We start from the raw sequence: 23,850 nt of genomic DNA, 5'->3' as shown, positions 1-23,850 counted from the left end.
ACTCTTTTACTTCTAGTTCCGAAATTGTAGTGTGAGCATTAAAGGGAAGTCCAAGTATGAGTAGATCTTACAAAGACAAATTGATGGGTATAAGTTACTCCATTATTTTCGCTTTTGTAAACGAGGATGAGCGATGTTTCTGTGATGTGCAACATGCATGTGCCTACTCTCCCCTTCCTGGTCGATTTTTAGCTCTGTCCACTGTGAGCGAATCAACGCATTTACGGACGACTGCTACAGATATAATAGCGAGAATGCCAAATGTGAATGCGAAAATATTATGATGATCTGCCTTCATGCTGTCAGTGGTTCCTCTCTAATGTAAAATGGTGTCGGTAGAGCTGTTTTCCATCAGACTTTCTAGCAGAATTCCTCACTACTACGGTGTACCGCGGGAACACACTTTTGCTTGAGTATTTCTTTATCCTTGCTGTTTTAATATTTGAAGAGAAATGTTCAGCGTCATCTAGTGTGTGCTACAGAGGAAGTTGCTATTTTCACGTCCGATCTGCTCACTTTCTTTTGCTGCCGATTGGTAGAAGGTCACAATCCCAGATGTGAAAACAGGAACGTCCTCTGTTGCACACGCAAGATGGCATGCTGAACGTGTCTCTTCAGGTATTAAAAGAACAAGTGTAAACAAACACTCAAGCAAAGCGTGTCTAGGTAAGCTGTAGTAAAGAGGAATTCTGCTAGAAAGTCTGATGGAAAAAGCTTTACCGACACCATTTTACTTTAGAGAGAGGAATCACCGATGGCAAGAAGGCAGATCTTCATAATATCTTCACATGTACAGTACATTCAGCATTCTTGATAAATCTGTAGCATTTTTCTGTAAACACATTGATTCATTTGCAGTGGGCGGAGCTTAATGGACCAGGAAACGAAGAGCAGGCATGTGGGCGTTGCACATCACAGAAGACATCGCTCGTTCACACTTACGAAAGCGAAGTTAACGGAGTAACGTATACCGATTTATTGTCTTTATAAGATCTACTCATGCAAGTTAAGTTCATTTTTGTGAAGTCAAATGCAGGGGGTGGTAGATGGATTCAGTTATGTGGGATTCACTTGTCATTAGTGTGATGTATCATTCTGTTAGTTGCACCATCAGCATGGTTGTGCTAGCACTAATGATGCTTTCTGTTTATCTGCTTTGTTTTGGTGCATGTTATCTTGACAAGGGTCTCGGTAATTATCTTGATGTAATTTTAGACGTCTTCAGTAGGAGGCATCTCCAATTACTGGACATTTTCTCCAGTCCCAATGTTGAAAGTTGGTGTGTGGGCCCAGATTGAAAATGTCTGACACTAGATATTATAGTTAGAGCTTACACTATAGCCTAGCCAACCGATAGCGTCACCTCTAGAGCTCTAAGCACTGAGCTGCTTGTCAATATTCACAAGCTAAGTTGTTCATGCCGACTGTTTCCCATGCACGGGTAGACGGCTAGTTTTACTCATCACAATGCAAGCTACGCTATTTGAGAAAGTGAGGCTGACAGAACCAATTTTAGGAACATCAGAAGCAACAGCTATTATTCTGTGGTGGAGGCTCTTTGGCAATTATCAAGTGACTTTGCAGTGTGAACTCATTAACCAAACCATTACTATTTCATATCAATATTTTATAAAATCTTGTTCTGTTGGCTGGTACAGTCTGTAGTTCAACATGCTTTTTGGCATGAGTGCTATTTGTGAATCAAGAACTTCCAAAGTCTAAAAGTGATATTCGGTGCACATTCGATTGGGCTCTTTCAGCCTCTCACTGAAGAGTCTGGAAGAGAACGCCCCTCTTCCAACTTCTTCCAATGCAAATCTGGAAGAGAGGCATGCTCCTGCAACCACCAGCAGCAGAGTTGCTGGAGTTGGCTCTTAAGACTATAGAGGCAGAGCTGTAGAAGTTGTAAGAGGGGCGTGCACATGGAGCCACTTCTGAAAGAGCCCAATCAAACACGCCGTTGTTTGAATTAAAGGGGTGGGGTGGTCACTGCCAATCTGATCATTGTTCGGATTGGAGAAAATGTCCGGTAATTGGAGATGCCCCGTACTTTTTTGTGCTGGTTAGGATTGTAATTCACTTACGTAATACTTCTTGACATGAAAGGGGCAAGTTACATTAGGCAATGCTGGGATTGCATGTGTCAGACTAGCATGTGCTGTCTATGTGACTTCCTTGAAGGGTGCTTGAGTGTGATTTGTAGCGTATGATTTTTTCTTGGTGCCTCTGTTTAAAATTAAGTCCAGGTAGGAGAAGAAACCAATAATGATTGCATTTGCCACTAATTGGCAAATTCAAACAAGACTACCAGACTGTAGTTAGACGAAACTAAAAGAAAATGGCATATAGGATTAGGAATAACCGTAGAAAGCATTAAATCTCCCCAGCAGTGTACACTGTAGTGGCTAAGTCATATTGTTGTTGTACAGTACTTATTGTGATTATTGCCCATGTTTCAGTTGGTTCCTGCAATTTCTGGCACAGTACAAGCCACTCATAGGCCCTCGACTGTCTCTGAACTCCACTTGTATCATTCAGTGCCAGTGGTTCGGCAAGTGTGAACCAGCTCCGCAATACTGTCCACGCTATAGCTAAAGGTACTATTCTGTGTAGAGAACATTGATCATGGTTCATAATTGTGACCTTTGTAATGCAGTGTGTTAATGCAGAAGAAATACGGAATTGTTGTGCATTTGTTTGTGGGAAGTAAATGTGTAATGTCATGCATAATGCGGCTGTTGACTGCAGAAGAAATATGGAATTGTTGTGCATTTGTTTGTGGGAAGTAAACGTGTAGTGTTGTGCATAATGCGGCTGTTGACTGTCTATCAATTTTTGGTTATGACACATTTATCTTTAATATAGTACTGTATTACTATTTATGTGTGAAAATAGAATATCCTAGTATCTAATGTTTCAGTTAGCTACACAGTCCTTGACTATTTCATTTACTCATTGCAATACTGAAGAATATGTGGGTATCTTGGATTTGATGACGGCTAAAGCATCCTGTACAACAAAGCATATGTACTGATTTGATGTAACCCAATCATAAACTACATTATTATAAATTATGCAGCCTAATCACAAGCTTGGATTTTTCACCACAAGAGTGTACTCATACTTATATTAGTTTATTAATTAGTTCATACTTATATTAGTTTACTGCATCAGTAACACATTCTGAACTGTCAACCCTCAATATTCAAACTTGGTTTGTTAGGTAGACAGTTTTGTACAGTACCCACCCTCACTTCTAATTAAAGAGACATGAAGAGGGTCTAGCAAGTAGCAACTAACTGAGGTTTTTTTTACAAAAAAATGGTTATCATTCTGTAAAGAACACTCACCTTTCCGCCCCCTATCTCGAGCTGCTGCAGTGTCGATGTAACCTCGTCTCGATGTGCTCTCTGTTGCAATCTCTTTGACAGCTAGAACAATACTTCAATTAGTCATCTAGCAAATTTCACTGTTGGAGAACTAACTGGTGCCAAAAGAGACTTGAGGTATGGGTTAAGGTGTTGTCTGACAGCTTGACTCAAACAACTGAGAGCTGATAGACCAGCACTAAAGACACTGGCATCCTCAGAAGACTAAAACAAGAGAACATTGTATAGAGACAAAGTGGTGTGTGTGTGTGTGTGTGTGTGTGTGTGTGTGTGTGTGTGCACGTGCGCGCGCGCGCACGAGTGGTGTGTGTGTGTATGTATGTATGTATACAAACTGCTATCACATGTACTGCAGTTCATACTCGTGTGCTATGCTCATGAGGTTTCTGCCATGAATAGATACTTTAGTTTGCTTCACTAGTACAACTGTGAACCACCATTAGCACACTTCGAAAGCATCATGTACACATATTTGATGCTGTGCGGCTTAACACTCCATTCAGAAAAGTAACTACAGCTGCTGTTGCTCGTCACAGGATCTAGTCAGACTTCAAGTCCATTATATGACCGTAAATGACCTGTGGCATTCTGGCTTTTCAACTGCATGGTGTGATTAGGCCAGGTCAATAATAGCCTAGCTTCTCAAGGCCAAACCCTTCCTACAATGTGAAGTTGTCAGCTACCCTCATTTTCCGATGTTATACATCAGCCCAGTAACCCGTGATTTTGATGCAAATCCTGCTTTGTTATTGGGCATTCACTTTCATAGTGTGAAAAGTGCTTTAATTAATGTAACATACAAACACAGACAGCAAGCTAGTCAGCCAGATTCTGTACTTTATTGGAGAGAAAATTTTACTCAATCACATTACTTCTAGAGTGTTGTTGAAATTAGTGTGAACTAATAAACTGCATGTTCTCATGGTTGCTGTTCCTGTTGTCATTGGACAATACCTGCATGATCTTCTACACGTTTCTAATCTATTACAAGCAGTTCTACTGCTGATCAAATGAAAGCTACTACCAAAATTTGCATAGTTTGGAACAAACAGCAGATGCATATCACAGACTGCAACAAGAATTCAAACAAGCTTGAGGAGGACAAGAATCAAATCGTAATTACAGTTTGTATCATACACAATTACAGACCATCGCAGCGGCAGAATTACTGCAATGCACTGACTTATCTTAATTAGATGTACACATTGGTGTCTAAAAAGCCATAATTTGAACCTAGCACAAACATATAATTGACATGCTCTCTGGTAAGAGTTACTATAGGAGGCAATACGATGTATTGGGCATATGCAGAGATATCCCATGGTTACATAAATACAGTTCTAATTAACCAGCAATATTCTTAATGATTCGATATTGTGTTGCTCGAGGTTGTGCAATCTTGAAATTTTATTGACATGAATAATAACCTCATCCTACCCAAGTGCCTCCAGGAGTCCTAGCTTCCTTAGAACGTGCAAGTAATGGTTCTACAGCAATGGGTAGTATATTTCTTGCTGCATTGCAGAGGCTTTCTATAGTCAATGCAAACCTCAGCTTGATCTTATGCTGGACAGTTCCATTGCATTGAAGTGGCATAGCTAACACCTGTTAATATGTAGCAATTTAGTGGCATATTCGTCGATTCGGTTTTATCATTATTTCAAAAGAAATTCTGGGTATTGGAATCTAATCTTACACACAAGTCCACATCCACAACACCCTTGTCATTAGAAATGCATACCAAACACAATCTGAGAGAAATGATTAGTCTTGGTAGGACCGGCACTGCTTTTTCTCCAGCTCCTTCCAATTGCAGGAGTTGCCTAAAAGCTTCTCGAGCCACAAATGTGTATGGATGTTCTGTTTCACGTAGTCCTTCAGCTAGTGTGATCAAAACAGGATCAAATAATACTTCTTCCAAGTCAACGTCCCATTGTAGTTTGTGTTTCACTGATCCATGAATCAATCTAACAACAACATGACAGCAACGACAAGTTAACTAACCAATGCAGTTGTTGTTTTGCCATGACAAGCAACATAAAACCTTACAACACTGCTTGTCATGGTCAACAATGGGCCGGGCAATAACTGGATCCCCTAGTTCATTATGTAATTAGTGGCAGCCATGAATGAACCAGAGTTAGGGTTAATGTTAGCGTCAGGGTTAGGGTTAGGTTTAATTTTGGACAACCTGGTCCAGTTGTGGCCGAATCAAGCAGGGTCAAAGTGTTGGCTGCAAAACATGGACCTGGGCGGCAGTCCAAAATATTGTTACATGTGAAGCTATGCAAACCACTTAAACAACTATATTCTATAGTATTAAGTAATTTAATAAATTTTCAGTTATTAGTTTTGGGTCTTTTCAAGTATCAAAACATATTTTGACAGCTTGTAGTACCTATACCTCCTTAGCATCGAAACTTGTCAGAAAAGTGCGACAATAAATTTGGTGTGCCTGCCTAAGCTTTTCAGTAGCGATTGCAACAACATTGCATCAAATGCCTAGCTGAACACTTACCAAAACAAGCACAGCTCAATCAGTGAACAACGAACAATTGTTTAGTTACACTCTAGCTAGAACCAGAACGTTGGAAGCAAGTAATATATGCTGAATACATGCTTACTTTTCTGGCAATAACACTATGATTTGATTGTAACTTAATATAACTGCAGTGTAACTGTGTATATGAAATGTCTTTATATTTCTTGTTGGAGTGGACAGGCGTGAAATGAATGCCTTCCTCTTCCAAATTGGAATATTTACCTTTTTTTAGATTAAACGATAAGTGGACATTGCATGTAATTAATGTATGAAATGTGAGATCAGTTCATACAGCACTACATAAATTAATGGCAATTCATGTATGATGCTTTCACAATAGCTGTTTACACTTGTAACTTTTAAGACTTCAAAGACACCAGAAAAGTCACTGCAAGATATTTCTATAAACGAATTTCATAGAGTAATGAAAACAGACTGTTTACACAACATTATCTGATTTAATTAATTGCAACAAGATCATAGCTGTACCCATGTTACAGACCTCTCAACTTTTCTTTGCACCAAATCGTGAGACTGTCCTTTGTAAATGACCACACCTATTCAACTGTTCAAAAGTAGGCGTAGTTCACAGCTTACTGTTGGCCCTGCTTTATGTTTCTGTGCGCCAAGCTAGGCTTTGCCTCAAACTTCCAAAAGTTACTTATACTGCAGGTAGATAAGATACCTTGGTACCCCAGATACAAGCAAGCAAACTGTATACAGACAGTCTAGTTTAAAAAATCCGAGATGTGCAGAAAGATGAGCTAACGGGTCTGCACAAAGCGATTATCAGAGTGTCTCAATCACAATAGACTTGTAACGAGAAAGGATTGGCAATCATGAGAATTGGGTGCAAATCATGAGATCGTGAGACACGCCCCATACATCGTGACTCCCTCACGAAATTGTGAGAGTTGAGAGGTCTGATGTTATTACTAGCATTCTATGTTAATGACAATTACATTAGTTCTGGGCCAAAACCAATTTATGTTCCTTTCAATATCTTCTCATTTCAAAGAATAACTATGGGTGCATGCTGTTAGTTAATTCGCATAAAAGTTAATTTGCATAAGAGAAGCAATCTCCTTGCAATTTTAAATCTACCAGAGCTGTACGTGTTTTGCAGCAGCTGTAAGCTGGAGACACTTTTACAGTAAATTTGTTCTTGTCGAACCTCACTTTCTGGTACACAATTAATTCTCTTTGCCTACCATTAAACTGCTCATATCACAATAGGTTCATGCCATTATCTAGTTAAACATCAGTCTCATGATCAATTAGTGAAATCATCAGGTCTCTACAGTACTCGTATTTCAATATAAACACAATAACAGTCTAAGGCGTGACATGTACAGTTGTAGTAAAGAACTATGCATGTCCACTAAGCTTACCGGCAGGGAATTCCTCCATTTCCGTAGACATGAGAAAATGACGTTTTGAACTTCGCTTTGCTGTCAAACTAGAAGTCAGGTTAGCGCCAATAAACAATTAATAAAACGCGTCTCATGCAGAAAGAATCAGACTTACGTACAGGATCTATCGTTTTAGGATTCAATTTGTCTGATGGACGAGACCCGTGACATTTTATTCTTGAAACTTCTGTCACACTTCTTTCAACTGGTGTCTCATGGCTTTGTTTAGACCGGTACTGCTTGCTTGCCATGTCAGACGTACGTGGGCGTACAGTTTGCCCTGGCAATCAACGCCCCGGATGCACTAGAAACTTGTTTCCCTGTCACTAAGGGTAGATATCACTTTAGAATTTAGACTGCAATTTTCGGTAACTGCAGTAGTCTAGAAAGAATTTTCATTTTCAAACGTCCACGACTCTTTATACGGGTATGAATCTAGGCGTGCTATTATCCGGGATGCTGCTCACATCTAAAATGGCTGCGCACATCGTTCGGTATGCTTCTTCTGTTATCGCCTGTTACGCTTCTTCTGTTATCGCCCGTTGTGCCTTTTCATTACAACACTGAGGCACCGAAGCAGCATAAGCGTAGCAAGAAAGATGGGTAGTTGTGTAGAGTTGGTCGCTAGCTAGCTAGGATTGGTGTACATGTGTAAACTGTGAGCGCGAACTGTGCTCTGGACTCAACAAACTGTACGTCACTGCCTCTTTCGCTTAGAACTACGGCCAACTATTACTAGGTCTACGGTTTGGTGGTTTTTTCGCTAACCCTCCCAGCAGTGGCGTAGCCATGCCCTTAGGGACTGACCGGGCATTGCCCATATCCATCAATTTCACAAACCAATCGAACAAAACCTAATCATGTACTCATAATTAGCTCAGTTAGAATACAAGCTGTTCTATAGAGCACTAAAATTTTGTGCTTTTGCTAACTAGACTTAATCTTCGGCATCTTCCAAATTCTAAACTTGCAAATTTCGTAACTACCCTCTCTAAATCTAACGTTTCAACTACATCTTTCTCTATGGTCAAAATCGCTAGACTGTTCATTCGGCTTTGCAGCATCGATTGTCTCGTGTAAGTCTTCAGCCTCTTCAAACTAGAGAAAGTTCTCTCACATGAGGCAGATGTCACCCCAACAGTCAACGCTATCTGCAAGGCAGATATAAGATGCGGAAAAGCTGCTTTGACCGGCGTAAGAACTCTAATGACGTCGGCGATAGACTTCATTTCACACATAGATGCATTAAGAAATTTTCTTGCCTGATGAGTTTCATAACCAATTTCCTCACGGTTTATGTCGTAATGTACCACTAAGGCATTAATGGCGTCTGCTTGAAGGAAGTTTCGGGACTGTGGACTACAAGCCTGAATTGACTTCATAAGGGATCGTCCATCGTTGCTGAATCTTGATTCCAGTTCCTGCAGCATTTGGTCTATCACCGGTAAGAAAAGCTTTCGTCGTAAATGAATTTTCGTTCTTGCCACGTCATCCAGGGGATCTTGATCGTTGGTGAAATAATCAGTTAATCGCTGCCCAGTAGTCTCTGTTAAAACGCAATCAGTAATTTCCTTTTGTTTCCGAGTGCGACGACCGGTAACAAGTCCAGGATCACCACGACTGCGTGATCCATCAGAAACATCCATATTAACGCTGCAGGTTTGTGCCAAGTGAAGAATTTGCTGCCATGTATCGTCCCACCCGGATTCCCTGGTCTCCACCAATTGCTCTATCACAGTCTCTAACAAATCAACGGCTCCAGACAGATCTAAATCTTCAGCTTGCAACTGATCGGACAGATTTTTTGTAATAGTCAGCAGCTTTTCGAAAATAACCAAGTTTGAGGTAAACTCTAACGATTTCACTCGTGACAATAGACCTGCAGCTAAAATGGCTCTTTCGCTGTTGCTAGCATTTGTCAAAGAGGATAAGGCATCGACTACTGCTGTAAAGGATTTAAGCATTGCTCGTATAGAGTCTATTCGACAGGTCCATCGTGTGTCTGAAAGTCTCTTCAGCGTGACGCTCTCACAACGTTGCGGATAGTGACGTTTTTGAGCTTCTAAGAAAATTGGGTGAACAGCAGAAGATGAAACAAAGACGTACAGCCTCTGAAGGACGTCAAAGAACACACTCGCCGAGGAGACGGACTTTACAGAATCAACGACAACAAGGTTCAGCCTATGTGCGTAGCAATGCGTGTAGACGGCTTTCGGAGCAATGTCTCTGATTCTCTTCTGAACGCCGGTGTGCTTTCCGCTCATGACACTAGCACCATCGTAGGTTTGAGCAATGCAGTTCTGCAAGGTAAGTTTGTTCCTTGTCAACACTTGACAGATCTCCTCTGCTATCCCGTCTGCTGCAAGGTTGCCAAGAGGTGTGAAAGATATAAACCGCTCATGAACAGTCCCGTCTAGAACATAGCGCAGAACAACTGCAAGCTGTTCATTCTTTGCTACATCTTTACTTTCGTCGCAAATAAGACAAAAATAGCCACTCCTTTGTACTTCACTGCATATTTTCTCTCGTACCATATCAGCCATCAACTGGATCAAAGCGTTTTGAATCTCTGGAGACTTATAACTTACGTTACCGGGGAGCGTTTCAATTCGTTTGAACAATTCGTGATCATGCCTTGCAAGAAGCTCAAATACAGCCAAAAAATTGCCTGGATTCGATGACTCCTCCGATTCATCGTGCCCACGAAGTGCAAGATTCTGTTTAGCACACAAGAGGATAACCTCCGCCAGACATTTTAAATAGTGTCTGTTAGAAAGAACAACGCGTTCCAGGGGCGTACGCAGGATTTCTCTAGAGGGGGTTCGTAACTTACAGGGGCGTACGCAGGAATTATCCAAGGGGGGTTCACAACTTGATTACAACTGTTCTATTTTTGGCAGTCAAACACACCATGACCTTCTTTAATCTTAGCAATACGTGCTGTGAGACTAGCTGTTACTTGGGTAAATGAAACTATTAGAAAGCAAATAACTTGCTCAACATCAAGAGTTATCAAACAGCATACTAGGTGCTTCAATTCTACGTGGATGTTTCTGCATAAACAGTTTGCAGACGTGGTTAATATCAACAGGTGTAGCGTAGTTGACGTGGATGAGAGCTGCAGCAGCAAGACGGTCTTCACTCTGAGTGCTGCGCAGGTAGGTGTTGAGCCGTCGCAGAGCAGAACCGGATCGCTCACAGGAACAAGTGCTCAGAGGCAGTGTTGCAAAAAGCTGCATAAGGACACGCAGGTTTGGCATTGTGCAGACACCAGGAGCCAGGCAGTCTTTCAGAGATTGGGAACGAGACTGCGGAGGAATGTTGAGCCATTTTCTCTTCCAACGAACAAATTCCTCATCAACAATGTCAGGGTTCGGCAAGTCAGCACTGTAGAATATTACAGCCTCTTCAATGTCCTGAAAAGATGATGTTTCACTGATAGAAGACGGCAGGAGTGATTGTAGTCTAGCAACTTTCTGCACATGCTTTGCAAATCGGGCTTTCAAGTCTGCAAGCAAATGATCTAAAAAGGGCAGGAGAACTGTAACTTTAAAGTACTGCTTGGGATCAGAGCATTGATAATTAGAACGATGCTGCTGCCGTTGGCAAGTTCTGGGCACAACTGGAGCAATATCAGACTTAGCAGCAAGGCAGCAACTGTGGTTGTAAATTCTGTCTGAAAATGCAGTCAGTTCATCTGCGTTGAAACGTATGCTAAGAAGCTCTTTCTGACAATCTTCTATCATCATCAAGCCAGAGTAGAGATCTTGAGAAACTCCCTGCAACCTTTTAATGGGTTCTCGAACGTACGAGAGCGTACGGTGCAAAACAACCATTGCATAAATAAAAGAGAAGGATTCCAAGGACTTTAAATGCGCAACCGCATCCTTCTTGTCATCAGCAGAGAATCCGTCACTAAACATGGCGTAGTGTCTACTCCCATAAATTATTACTTCGCACAGCTCTACTAGGTATGGATGACACTGCATGAAGCGCTGCCACCCATCAATATTCTCCACCCATCTGGTTATACAAACATTAAGCAGAGGAGAGCCATGTGCTGCTCCAGCTTGCTGTTGCCTTTCACATACTTGCTTTAGTAGACCTTCCCTCTTTGGTGATGCTCTAATCCAAAGAGTGATGGCCTTGATGACAGAAATACAATTTCGGACGCATGGCTCTGCACAGGCTTGTGCTATTACAAGGTTGAGGGAATGACCGGAACAGTGAGTGTATACTGCCTTTGGCTGCTTGTCTAGAATTCTTCTCTGAACACCTGACTTCTCTCCACTCATTGTTGACGCTCCATCATAACCCTGTCCACGGAGATCCTCAAGTGAAAGACCAAGGTTTGTCAGAAGTCCAGTGATAGCCTGTTCAATATCAACAGCACGAACTCGTACCATTTTTACGAATGAAACAAATTCTTCTCGTATCTCACCAGACGCATCTACAAACCTCAGGCAAACAGCCAAGTGTTCCACATTGTGACTGGAAATTTCATCTGCCAACACAGCATAAAACTTGGCCTCTTTCACTTCCTCAACAATTTTTGCGCGAATAATGTCAAAACCGATAATACCCATTATATCATTCTGTGACCTTGGTGACAGGTATGTACCATTCCGTGCCAAGGGCTGTTCCAGGTGCTTCTTCAAGACTGCATCATTAGCAGCTTGGTTCTTAAGCAATGCCAAGAAATTTCCAGGATTACTGCTGGATGAAATCCCTTCTCGGTGTCCACGCAGTGCTAATCCTTGTTTCGTCAAATACAGTATGGCACGAACTATCTGTTGCAAAATATGCTTATTTGTGGTCAAGCGATCTTGCAGTACCGTGCGTACCATAACATCAAGTCTAGAATCAGGGTTATCTACAACTGCTCTGAATGTATCTGCTTCGTCCATGCAGTGAGCATGATACGTGTGTTTTGCATGAGCTGCCAGCGACTCGCTCAGCTTCACCCAGTTGCGAAAAGGCACGTTTACAAAGAGGCCTTTGTCAGCACGAGTCTTCTCTGAACACAACAGAGCGCATGGTGCACAATACACAGCATCATTGGCTGGGCTGTAGACTAGCCACGAGTATTTAGTAAGCCAATCCGTGTTAAACTTGCGGTTACAGCCATACGAACGAGTAGAAGGCAGTACGGTAGGCGGCGAAGTATGCCTAAAGAGTAATTTGTACTTCTCACCTCCGGAAAGCGCTGAAACGGCTGTGGACACTTCTTTGACTGACATTCCAATCTTGATAGTGAGACCTACGTCAAATGGGCGACCAACGAAATCCGTGCACGTCGTGGCATTCTCCCTCACCGTGTCTTGGACCTGAGTGTCTAGATTTGACGTCGGGTGGCTGTTGCTTTCCTCAGTCAACACAGAGCAAAGCCGTGGCCGTCGGTTCGGTGGCTGGCAGTCCTCACGATCATTATGTTGCTCACCGCCCGCATCGAGTCGACCAGCTTCGCTTGATGGCCTTTTATGAGCCGCACGGAAGAACGCTGCAATGCTCTGTTGATGCGCCATTTTAGCTTGTCCTCGGAGAACCGTAATCAACACCGTGCAAGCGCATGAGTTACATAAACTTCATCTCGGCCTTGTAGATCCAGTAATAGGCGCGCCGAAAAGTTAAGTGCTGTACTACTTTATAGATTTATATTATTTTTTACAGATAATTTCAATGTATCCAAAATCGGGAGTCTCGTTGTGTCTTCTGCTGTCCCCATATGTAATGGTGCTGTGTAGTTGCGCTCATGCGGCATTGCCTAATTCGAATTCCGCCATTACCTAGCGCCTAGAGGGGGTTCGTCCGAACCCCCTCGAACCCCCTCTGCGTACGCCCCTGCGTTCATCTTCTTCTGCAAAGAGGTCTTCAACTCGTCGACGCTGGCTGTTACAGTCATCCAGTCGCCGCTCATGCCATTCTGCCATAGCATTCCTGTGATGTGCCGAACTGGCATGGATCAGAAATGCTCCTTTATTACCAGTACCATGCTTCCAGTCGCCGAAACCTATACTGGTAAACGCTGTGTCGGCACGGCCGCTTGCACTGCCAAGGCAGTAATGACGACAGGCAAAGCAGTAGGCTCGGTCAAATTTTATCGAGTATTCCAACCATGGATATGTTGTGTACCAGGTGGCAACAAACGATCTTCTACATGAGTGTTTTCCCTTTCCAAAATTTTTAGAAGGAAACTGACAGACCGGTTGGGAAGGGCCGCTCTGAAACCTCGTGGAAATGTCCAACTCTGTAGAGAACACAACATAAATCAATCATGAATGCCTGGAAAGAATATGTACATATGTACTTGATATGATCTCCAAAGATGTTGAACACACAGTACTCCTAGCATTACCAGGCTCGGTATTTGCCATGTCTTCTCCAGAACCAGAATCATCCGGGGCTTCGTAGGCAGACTCAGCGCTTTCAGGTATGGCTTGCTGAATTTTGTTAGGCATATCGTCTGAATCGCCCGTTTTGTCACCGTTTTCAATTCTAATTAACCACAAACATTTTCTACAAGTACACCAAATCATTACACTGGTATCTACGAGAAATGATACCTTTTGGGTCCCCAAAAGTCATTCAGAGTCACAGTATGTCGCTTTCGCTTTCTACGCTTAGCGTTAGACTCTGACGCATCCATCTTCTCCTGCATTGAGCGAATTCAACGAATCAGACGCTGAGAATTGATATTAGTCGGCATCCGGGACAGTTCCGTGGGCGGGACTCCTCTATCACGGTGTTCCCGACTGTTTATAGAAATGCGTTGAACTTGAATTTATGTCACCTAAAATACGCGGGCAAAGCAAAAAGTTGCCCGGGCATATGCCCGGTAAAATAGATGCCTGGCTACGCCACTGCTCCCAGGTAACCGTAGTTCCCCAGAAAGAAACATCCGTTTCAGCAGAACTCTCCTGGTGGATTAACTTCTCGTGGCTGCATAAATTTCCTCTGGGTGCCTGATCAGTCGAAAGCTTATGCTAGCGTACTGTATTACTCATTTGTACCAATACATGCACGCATACATCTTTTACCCACCCATGCGCATTATCATGCTGTTCCTTACATTACATTACCCCTTCAGGGGCGTAGCCAGGAATGACCCAAAATATGGGAAAGGGGTTTCCGGATTTGATACGGCAATAGCCACGCCCCAAAACCACACCTGCAATGGGTGGATCGCCAGTAAATTTAGCTTTACCTAATGATTTGACCTCTAACTTAAATAGTAGGTCGCGATTGTGCTTAAGCAAACTCCAACAATGTCATACGTATTTGCACTATAAGGAACTGGTCCGAAGATAATCTATTACTCTGAATCTTCTTTGTCACTAACTAAAGCATCCTGCACAGGCGCGGAACCAGGATTTTTGAAAGGAGGGGTTGCAAATTTCGACAGACCACGCCTACTTCAGTCAACGCATTTGTATTGTTAGAGGTGCAAATGGTCTAGCCTTCTTACAGCTTAGCTAAAGTAAATGGCAACAACTATGGCAACATATCTCTAGCAATGTGTCATGCTAAATACTCCCTAAATCATCAAAACCGTTTAGCAGAATCTAACTGCATCATGCCTATACTATTGCTAATAAATGTTAAGTAAACTACGGTGCAGTTATGTCTCTTTCAAACAAAGACCGTATAAAAATCTCCGGGGATGATTTTGTACAAACTTCGTCTGCTGGTACCCGGTCTTTGTAATGCATGGCAATAACTGATAGGTGTGCAAGACGCTCTTCTGCCATGGTAGACCTTGTATCAGTCTTCAGTCTCCTCAGTAGAAAAAAATGACCTCTCTGCTTTGGCACTTGTGATAGGCAGTCTACATGCTATCAATAGCAGACGATGAACATTCGGATACAACCGAGAGTCACAGGCTCCCAAGTCCAGGAGAAGGTTAGTTGTTGGGTATGGCCTTCTTGCACGCTTGCTCTCTTTTCCTTGCTTCTTGAATTCCTGGTATTTGCTTTGCCATACTGACTGCCACCTTCCTACTTCACCTCTTAGAGACTTCGGGAATGGAAGATCGGCTTGCCAGTGCAACATTCCATCTACGCTTTCCATTGGGTCAACGTCAGAACGAACAAGAAGGGTAAGCAATGGACACAACAATGCTCGGACATTATCTTGCCCACCATTAGATCGTTCGCGCATCTGAAGAAGCAGGGAGTCTAGGAGGGGTATCGCAACGGATTGTTTGTAGTGCTCAATCGGACTCCGACTACTACGAGTAGGTGTATTGCTCCGGTTTTGCTGTAAGTTCGCTTTTCTCGGAAAAGATTCAACGGATCCAATCCTGTCTGCGAGTCGCAGAATATCTTGATACCAAAAGTCAAACAGGTTGTATATATCCTGCCTTGTTGCCTCAATTCTTTTAGTTACGTACTGAGTGAACCATTCCATACGCAACAAAGATATCCTGGTCACGAGTCTGGAGTTTCGCTGCCAGATGTCTCAAGAATCTGCTTAGATATTTTTAATTAAATACTGGAAATGAGCACAATGCAGCTTCAAGACCTTGTGCTTTAACTCCGAGGCCAACAAAGGGGGTTGCAACCCCCACAACCCCTACCCTAAATCCGCCACTGCCTGCAGAAGCATTCTACTAGGATGTTGTGTGGAAAATATGTTAATAATTTTATCTAAATTCAGATCCATGCCATAGTTAACGTGCACGAGTGCCAACCCAGTCAGTCTCTCCTCAGCCAGTGTTGTACGCAGGTACGTCTTAGGCCTCCTTAGAACGCTGATGCTCCTCTCGCATTCACAGCTGGTGACTGGCAAGGTAGAGACAATTCGCAACAACTGGCAGATGTTTGGAAACATAGTCTCATTAGCATGGAAAAGAGACTTTGAAAGCGACGAAGGTCGCTCAGCTGAGAAGCTCTTTCTCTTACACTTCCATACGTGTAGCTCCTGCTGAAGTGTTTGTGGATTGGGCTGGTCGTCCGCGTAGAACTCGGCAATCTGGTGTGCAAGGTCTGTCGTGCTTTGCTCATTCTCTGGACTCATTAGGACAGAGGGAACGAGTCACCATCGCCTTCTTCTGAATTTCAGAGAAGCGGCTATTAATATGTGCTATCATTTCATCCAGAAATGGAACTTTTAAATTCCTTCTATAGTAATCTTCCGGCTTTATGGTGGGCACATTACTTCTAAGAGTCTGTCGAGCACAACGGTGTGGAATTGAAGGTAATGAAGCATTGATCGCCTTCTCCAAGCAACTGCAGTGGCGTACAATTTTTTGTAGAAAGTATCGATGTCTTCTCTTACTTAATACAGAGCAGTCTTGATGCTATCAACTTCAACATAGGCGGAGCAGACGTCTTGGGATCTACCTGCAAGGAAACTGTCAAACCCTTCACAAAACCAAAGTAGGCATGTGCTACTACTAACACCATTATAAACTCGAACTGCGTGATTGAAGTCAGAAGAGTTGCAGCTTTAGTAGATGACTCTGCATTCCAATCTTAACCAGTGCTGTCAACTTCCAGTGCAGTGACTATCGATGGCAATAGTTCCATAAAAACTTAGAAAGATTCCATTCTTGCAACCCAACGAGTTTTACATGTTTTATCCCCATTTTTTATTCTTCGACCTTAATCTACATGTAGCTCTTTTATATGTACCTGAAGCTCTTGTTCTTGTTTTGGAGACAAACTGAAGAAAAGGTAAATCTGTAAAGGTAAGGTGAGACAATCTGTCCTTACCCATGGATGCGCGCATATAGTTGTTTAGGCGCCGTAAAGCACTGGCGCTTCTCTCACATTCACACGAGGTGACAGGAATGGCACAGGCGATGGTCAAAAGAACTGAGATGTTTGGGAAGTCAGTGGTGTCACATTCTTTGATGGCTTTTGCTGGTGAACATCGCCATATACCTGTTCTTCCAGCGCCTGAGTTTCGCGTCCATTAATTCAGGCGATGGCAGATCATCTTTGTACTTGATCAGCGCCTCCTTCAGGTTGACATCTTGTGAACATATGATGATACTCGGTAAAAGACCAAGTAGGGAAATGGCTGTGACTGCCGACTTTGAGAACTGTCGGTTGATGCTAATAATAATATGATCAAGAAATGGAATTGCAACATTTTTCTGGAAATACTCATGAACAGAATCAGCTGGAATATTGCTTCGATTTTGTTGCGTTGCTGCAATGCGAGGCATTGCAATTGTACTTCCAACCTTTTTTGCCATGTCTGAACTAACTTTGTAGATTTGAGAAAAGCTGCTTTCATCGTTTGCGCACTCGCTGTTGTAGGTCCTCACGATTTCAGATATCATGTTATGCGCTTTCACGATCAACAGCTTTGGTCTGCAGCTTCACCGTAATGCCCGAAAGGTGTGATAAGTACTAATATATCGTCACAAACACAACAACAAACTGAAAGGATGTAACAGTGGCCAGAATCTGCTGTGCTTTATTGCGGCCTGCGTAGTCCCAGTCAGCATACGTAGCTTCATATTTCTCCAAGTGATAGCGGAAAGCTATTATCTCTAGAGCTTCAACCACAAATACGTACCCTTGGTAGAAGTGCTGATAAGCCGAATGCCGCTCAGCCCATTGCGTCTTCCACAGATCGATCAGTGGTTTCCTCCTCTCTGCATTGACTACATTGTGGGTGATGATCATCTCTACACCACTTCTCTTTGGACTATTGAGAAAGAAACGGCTGCGTTTTTTAACGCAATCAATCACATTACGTACCTCAGGAAGAGCACATGACTTGTTTATCACAAGGTTAAGGCAGTGGCCACTGCAGTGTACGTAGGTGGCTAAAGGAGCTTTATGTCTAATTCTAGCTTGGACACCCACTCGATCTGAAGACATGTTGCGCCATTTTACCCCTGACCACGCATAGTAAAGTAGGAAAAGCAATAGCTGGCAGTGTGGGAATTGCGGCAAACGTTTATGTAGATATAGGAGCGTAGGAGGGGCATCACAGAAGGTATACAGATTACATTACACATCAAAACGGAAGCGAGTTCATCTGTAAATATATTCCTGATTTCATAATGGCACATATTGCAGTAATGAATCATTCATTCTCTATGTCATATGTAACATCCATAAATTCCATGTACGCGTACATTTAGCTATATACAGTACTGGACAAAAGTTTTGAGCCACCCTGCAAATTAGTCTATTTTCGTGTGTATTACGCCATACTAATTATTAGGCGTAATCTGTTCTATTAAACACACTGAAATGATACAGTTTTGTGTTTTTGACTCTATTGATAGTGGTATTGTCTACTTTACTCATAAGTAAATGATTTTAAGGCCAAAGAAAAGGATTGTTGAAGGGTGGCTCAAAACTTTTGTCCAGTACTGTAGTACACTCAATCTATTCAGTATCTCAATTTTGGTGTTTTCTTGCCCATTTGCTATAATGTCTTTAACTGTTATTGCAAAAACCGTAGCTATTCCTACAGATAGCTCAGATACAATTCAAGGAAGGAGCTCTAGAAAAAGGATAAACTGATTTTAGCTCTACAACATAGATTACTCATACAGCAAACAAACACTTCTCAAAACAGTCAAGAAAATGGGCTTCAAATATACAACACGCAGCAAGAAAACAGCGTTGTACGAACAACAAAGAATTATTGCTGCTCGTCATCACTATCTCAGACAAATAGAGAAGTACAGAGATGAGGGAAGACCAAGAGTGTATCTAGACGAGACATGGCTCAACGCGCACCATACCTTGGAACGATGCTGGACTGACTACGACGGCGAAGGAGGTTTGAGAGTCCCATCAGGAAAGGGTGGAAGACTCATTATATTCTCCATGCAGGGTGGAAAGAGGGTTGGATTTCTAAGGCTGACCTCGTTTTTAGAGGAACGAAAGCACCGGTGACTACCATCCGGAAATGAACACGGCCCACTTTATGGAGTGGTTCAGAGAGAGGTCGATTCCAAACCTTCCAGCAACTTCTGTTATTGTTCTTGACAATGCCAAGTATCATAATAGCGTTGTTGAGAAAATCCCGACAAAAAGCAGCACAAAAAAGGACATGATCCAGTATCTGGACTCGCATTACATCTCATACGACAAGAAACTGTTAAAAGCAGAGATGTTCATGCTAATAAAAGCAAGAAACCCGGCTTCGCAGTACCTGACTGACGTCTTCGCTAATCAGCACAGTCATGCCGTTCTGAGATTGCCTGTCGGTCACTGCGAGTTGAACCCGATCGAGCTGGTCTGGGCACACGTCAAGGGCTATGCGGCATCTCATCAACAAGGATTTCACCATGGCGGAAATTGAGCAGCTTGCGAGAGAAGGCATTACACAGGTTACAGCTGAGAAATGGGCCAACTGTCAAGCACGTCATTCAAAAAGTAGAAAAGCACTATCGAGAGACCGACGGGATAGTTGAAGAAGCGGTCGACCGTGTTCTCATTGAAGTAAGGCGTGAAGAAGAAGAGACTTCGGAAAGCGAAGAAGCCTTTGTTTCTGGAACAGATGATCCCTGTAGTGATTAGAATGCCACAATTGACCTGGCGGCGCGTGTGAAGTCACAGGTGGTCGTTCTAATTGGTCATGAGGGCGTAATGACATCGCGTGCTATACAGGAAGTAGCCAATTCTGTAGTTGTACAATACTGGTCAGAAACAAGCTCTATATATTTGTCTTCTCGTCATCACTAACTTCCTAATGATGTTAGAATTATCTGTTTGCGATGTATAGTTAGCGAGATTCAAGATTTTTCCCACTCTGCCAGCTATTACTTTCCTACTTTAGCAAGTGGTATGTTGTTCTCTTTCAGAAAGCCAAAAAGATACCATTTGCAATCCGCTCCCCAGTTATTCTGTCCAACTGTAAAAACGTTAAAAACTCTTTCTCTGACCTCTAGTCTTCTGTCAACAAGCCTGACGCAGATGGCAAGATGCTCGACGTTGTACGAAGTTACCTCGTCAGCAAGGATGGCGTAAAGGGGCAGCTGCCAAATCACCTATTATTCTCTGTAAGAGGATGTGCTTTTCCTTGAATTTAATTAGCTCATTTTGTGTTTGAGGAGAAAGATAAGTTGCACATCGCATTGCAGGAATTTCCATGTGCCTTCTTAACTGTTCATTGTGCACTGGCAGAAGCCTCAGCAAAGAAAGAAAATTACTTGGATTTCCAAGTGATTCCACGCTCTCTGCATCTCCACGTAAAACATTGCACTGTCTGGCGCAGTACAACACAGCAGAAGCAATGAACTTTAGGACTGCACGATTACGCGCGATATTAGCCGCCCTGCGGGTGTCCAACTGTGCAGTAATGGTAGTATCTGGATTCTCCAAGGTTCGGTTGGAGTTATCAACTTGCTCAATGGCTTGATGATGGTATAAGCACTGCTCGTGCTCCTTTACTTTTTCTCCTTTCTTGTTCCAATAATTAAAAGCTTGTATACAAACTTCCCTTGGACACTTTAGCACCGAAAATTTCACAAGCAATGCAAAGACATCATCTACTTGCTCGCTGTAAACTATCCACGGGTGTTCTGATAGCCAAACAGAATGGAAAGCTCAGTTGCAGCCACCAGTACATGTCGGAGGAGAAACTTGGTCGGCTCGAGGCTTTTTGTGTTTTGTGATTTGTCAGTAGGTGGTACTTCTCCGCAGCTCTCAGAGCTTGCATGGACTTGCAGAATTCGACAGGAGACTTGGCTTTGAAAACAATTTGCCGATATCATCCACTAAATCATGGTCAGAAGTATTAGCATGATGGCATTGCTGATTGCCGCCTGCAACGCCTGCAGTCAAAACACGCTGAGCCTCGCGTCGTGAACTTCACAGCATGTGCTGCGCAAAGGCTCGACATACGTGGCGGTGGAGCACACGTGGACAACAGTGTGCTCGTCACAGTGACACCTACTCTTTCTACACTACCACTACAGCACTCACAGGAAGTCGGTGTTATTTGATCGTCTTCTGCAACTGGCTATGTACAATCTGGAGTCACAAGTTGATCACGTGCCCTTTTCGGAAATAGAGAATCGTCCAGCCGTTGACACGTAGCAGCTGCTTGCCTTCCTTTTCTGTCTTTTCCTGAGACCGTCCCATCTAGTGTCACTGTGACGAGCACACTGTTGTCCACGTTACCAGGTACCAGACATGATAGCCAAATATCTAGCACGTACTTCGGAGTTTTACCACATTCCTCGGAGTATCATTGACCTACTCTAGCCCAGTCTTCTTCCGTGAACGGGAGGGTGCACGTGCTCCCAATGCACCCCCAGCCTACGTGCTTGCTGTGCTCAATGCTATAATACGTCAACTCCCACTTCCGTTTGGATGGATGGATGGATGTCTGTAACGCACCGATCGACCAGACGCCGGTCTCGGATCGTCGCGAAACGCGGCGGCCGGGATGAGTTCGACCGTCCGAGACGAACGGTTGGGTCGGATTTTGCCTGGACTGCCTCCGACTGCCGGAAATGAGACTTTGTCGTTCTGAAATGAGATGCGCCGGAGTTCGTTTGTTTAATTAAGCAAGTATGCGGATGTGACGTGTGTCGCCCTACAGTACAGTACGCTGTTCTAATTTTGCGTGCGCGCGTCCGTCCGTTCGTGTGTCACGGAAGGTGCGTGTTCTTTGCGGAAGTGGAGTCTGAGATGGATGGACGACTGGCGGGAGTTCATTTTTGCGTTTTCGCTTAGCTAATAAGTGTAAACGCCCAAATTAGTGTAATATCAGAATGACTAGTTCCAACGCAACGCAACGCTGCTAACATATCATGAATTTTGAACTCAACGCAACTCAACACCAACCAGCGCGCTATAAACCTAGTATGCGTGCCTGTGCTACATTATCATTAAGCTCTAACACTACTCCTTTTCACGAAGAACCCGTCCCGGACGATTGGGCGTCGAAAATGTGCAGTACAGTCTTTAAAACAGTTTGGAAGACGGTGAAGTCGCCGCGGGCGCGGTTGGATGTAGACGGCTAGTCGGTGTCCGAGTGCACGTCGGTTTTTGTGAGAGACGGCGAAAGGTATGAGAAGGTATCACGAAGGTGGAAGGCACGCATCGGTCGTCAGGTGGATGAGAGACCAAATGAGGTGCACAATCATAGTAAGGTCAAAGGCAGTTGTAATGCACGATGGGCACCAGGACGGCGCAAAGCATAGTTGGCCTTCAACTTGCGGTGGACCACTAGGTAAGGGTCGGTGTCACAGTTTATTCTATCTGCCGTGTATTTTGTCCGCCCTGTTAAAATGCCCTAGGGTGTTGTATCCCGCGGTTATTTTGCACTAGTGTACTTTACACCTGATTCGAAAAGTTTTATCCTTTTACGGATAACACACACTAGGGAGTTTTGTCCTTCTCCTGATAACTTACACTAGGGAGTTTTATCTTTCCGGTTGATATGCTCTAACTTAGTTTTATACTGTACTTTATCCCTTGGCGCGAAAAGCCCTATCCTATACTGTGGATAACTTGTACTAGGGACTTTCTAATACCACGTGTAAAATCATCCTTGTATTCGTTACTGCAGTTCTTTGATGGTACAGTGCACCAGTCTACCATGTATTTTGTATCCTATCTTCTACTAAACTCATACTAAATTACATCTAACACATCTCCAATTTATGGCAGGGTTATCCTAACGAAGTGGCTAGAGAGCCGGTACCGGTCCCGGAAGCGGAGGACTTGGAGTGCCGGTAATTTGCACGTGACCCATACTCCCGGATTCCTGCTAACGTGCGTACTGAGTTCATTGTCACATTATCGTATTATGTTATGGATGCGATGATGGAGTGTACGTGCACGCGTTCTTGAACATACATAGCTAGTCTAGTCGTTTTCAATAGAAGGAGCACGTAGTTTTGAAGTGTTCATTGCGTGACTACCGAAGCCGAGTCTCACGTAATTTGGATACAAAGAACAAGTTTTGGAATGTATTTCACATGGTGCGACAGAGTTGGAAGCTGTGTTGTATGACTGTGATTGTGGTAATAAATGTACTAATTAATCAATTAATTAATCAGTGACTGTGTTGACTGTCTAAGCTAAATATATTGGCTTTATTACGTAGTTAATAATTGATTGCTATGTAGTTGTTTAACTTTACTTTAGAGATTTGTAGTTAGTTAGGTATCCTATATGCATGTGCTGTATAACCGGTTATTTCTGTGATCATGATATTCCTGCGAATTCTGCGAAGAAATCAGATTCATGGAGTGCACAAATAAGATTCGCAAATATTTATGTTTATCTTCGAGTCCCAGGAGTCATTTTGCGACACATGTACATGCATGTGTACATATGTGTACCAGTAACTGTCTTCCTGGTTGGAATGCAGAAATTTAATTCGCAGCTAAAACTTTTGTCTAGATTCTCAAATTGCAGTAATAACCGGTTATATGGTATATAGTTAGGTAGGTAGGTAAACAGGTGCATACATAGGTAGGTAGATTATCATTTTAGTTCTTATGTCACTGTGGTTTGAAGAGAGTAAAAAGATACTGGTAAAATAGCATTACATGATTCTGTCATCTGCTCTGCCA

General features: G+C 43.0%; 4 protein-coding genes across 4 annotated transcripts; all 4 read right to left on the bottom strand.

The window, feature by feature from the left end:
- Positions 1-2,657: 2,657 nt before the first annotated feature.
- LOC134178196 (PACRG-like protein) lies at positions 2,658-7,704 on the bottom strand. The gene is made up of 6 exons (XM_062645020.1): positions 7,463-7,704; positions 7,323-7,390; positions 5,131-5,356; positions 3,486-3,593; positions 3,351-3,431; positions 2,658-3,009 (listed from the first exon to the last, which is right to left on the bottom strand). Exons 1-6 carry the CDS (start codon positions 7,592-7,594, stop codon positions 2,953-2,955), a joined length of 672 nt encoding a protein of 223 aa, XP_062501004.1. The 5' UTR covers positions 7,595-7,704; the 3' UTR covers positions 2,658-2,952.
- A 482-nt stretch (positions 7,705-8,186) lies between these two features.
- On the bottom strand, positions 8,187-10,104 carry LOC134184028 (zinc finger MYM-type protein 1-like). The gene has a single exon (XM_062651634.1). It carries the CDS (start codon positions 9,884-9,886, stop codon positions 8,252-8,254), a length of 1,635 nt encoding a protein of 544 aa, XP_062507618.1. The 5' UTR covers positions 9,887-10,104; the 3' UTR covers positions 8,187-8,251.
- A 111-nt stretch (positions 10,105-10,215) lies between these two features.
- On the bottom strand, positions 10,216-13,136 carry LOC134197511 (52 kDa repressor of the inhibitor of the protein kinase-like). The gene has a single exon (XM_062666887.1). The coding sequence runs from the start codon at positions 12,866-12,868 to the stop codon at positions 10,346-10,348; it is 2,523 nt and encodes an 840-aa protein (XP_062522871.1). The 5' UTR covers positions 12,869-13,136; the 3' UTR covers positions 10,216-10,345.
- On the bottom strand, positions 12,918-14,201 carry LOC134197417 (uncharacterized). The gene is made up of 4 exons (XM_062666778.1): positions 13,907-14,201; positions 13,651-13,838; positions 13,168-13,590; positions 12,918-12,982 (listed from the first exon to the last, which is right to left on the bottom strand). Exons 1-4 carry the CDS (start codon positions 13,999-14,001, stop codon positions 12,918-12,920), a joined length of 771 nt encoding a protein of 256 aa, XP_062522762.1. The 5' UTR covers positions 14,002-14,201.
- Between the last annotated feature and the right edge of the window lie 9,649 nt (positions 14,202-23,850).

The sequence above is a fragment of the Corticium candelabrum genome, chromosome 1 (assembly GCF_963422355.1).
Source record: "Corticium candelabrum chromosome 1, ooCorCand1.1, whole genome shotgun sequence".
Lineage (NCBI taxonomy): Eukaryota > Metazoa > Porifera > Homoscleromorpha > Homosclerophorida > Plakinidae > Corticium > Corticium candelabrum.
The sequence above is the reverse complement of the archived record's forward strand: the minus strand, read 5'-3'. Positions and strand labels throughout refer to the sequence as shown.

What these genes read in the sequence shown, in the direction of transcription:
- LOC134197511 (XM_062666887.1), bottom strand. Translation starts at nt 12,868, where the DNA reads ATGGCGCATCAACAGAGCATTGCAGCGTTCTTCCGTGCGGCTCATAAA.
- LOC134197417 (XM_062666778.1), bottom strand. Translation starts at nt 14,001, where the DNA reads ATGCAGGAGAAGATGGATGCGTCAGAGTCTAACGCTAAGCGTAGAAAG. An exon ending in GACTTTTGGGGACCCAAAAG is followed by an intron (nt 13,839 to 13,906) that starts GTATCATTTCTC and finishes GTGGTTAATTAG; the next exon opens with AATTGAAAACGGTGACAAAA. An exon ending in ATCTTTGGAGATCATATCAA is followed by an intron (nt 13,591 to 13,650) that starts GTACATATGTAC and finishes TGTTCTCTACAG; the next exon opens with AGTTGGACATTTCCACGAGG.
- LOC134184028 (XM_062651634.1), bottom strand. Translation starts at nt 9,886, where the DNA reads ATGGCTGATATGGTACGAGAGAAAATATGCAGTGAAGTACAAAGGAGT.
- LOC134178196 (XM_062645020.1), bottom strand. Translation starts at nt 7,594, where the DNA reads ATGGCAAGCAAGCAGTACCGGTCTAAACAAAGCCATGAGACACCAGTT. An exon ending in AATGGAGGAATTCCCTGCCG is followed by an intron (nt 5,357 to 7,322) that starts GTAAGCTTAGTG and finishes TGTTGTTGTTAG; the next exon opens with ATTGATTCATGGATCAGTGA. An exon ending in TCAAGTCTCTTTTGGCACCA is followed by an intron (nt 3,432 to 3,485) that starts GTTAGTTCTCCA and finishes GTATTGTTCTAG; the next exon opens with CTGTCAAAGAGATTGCAACA.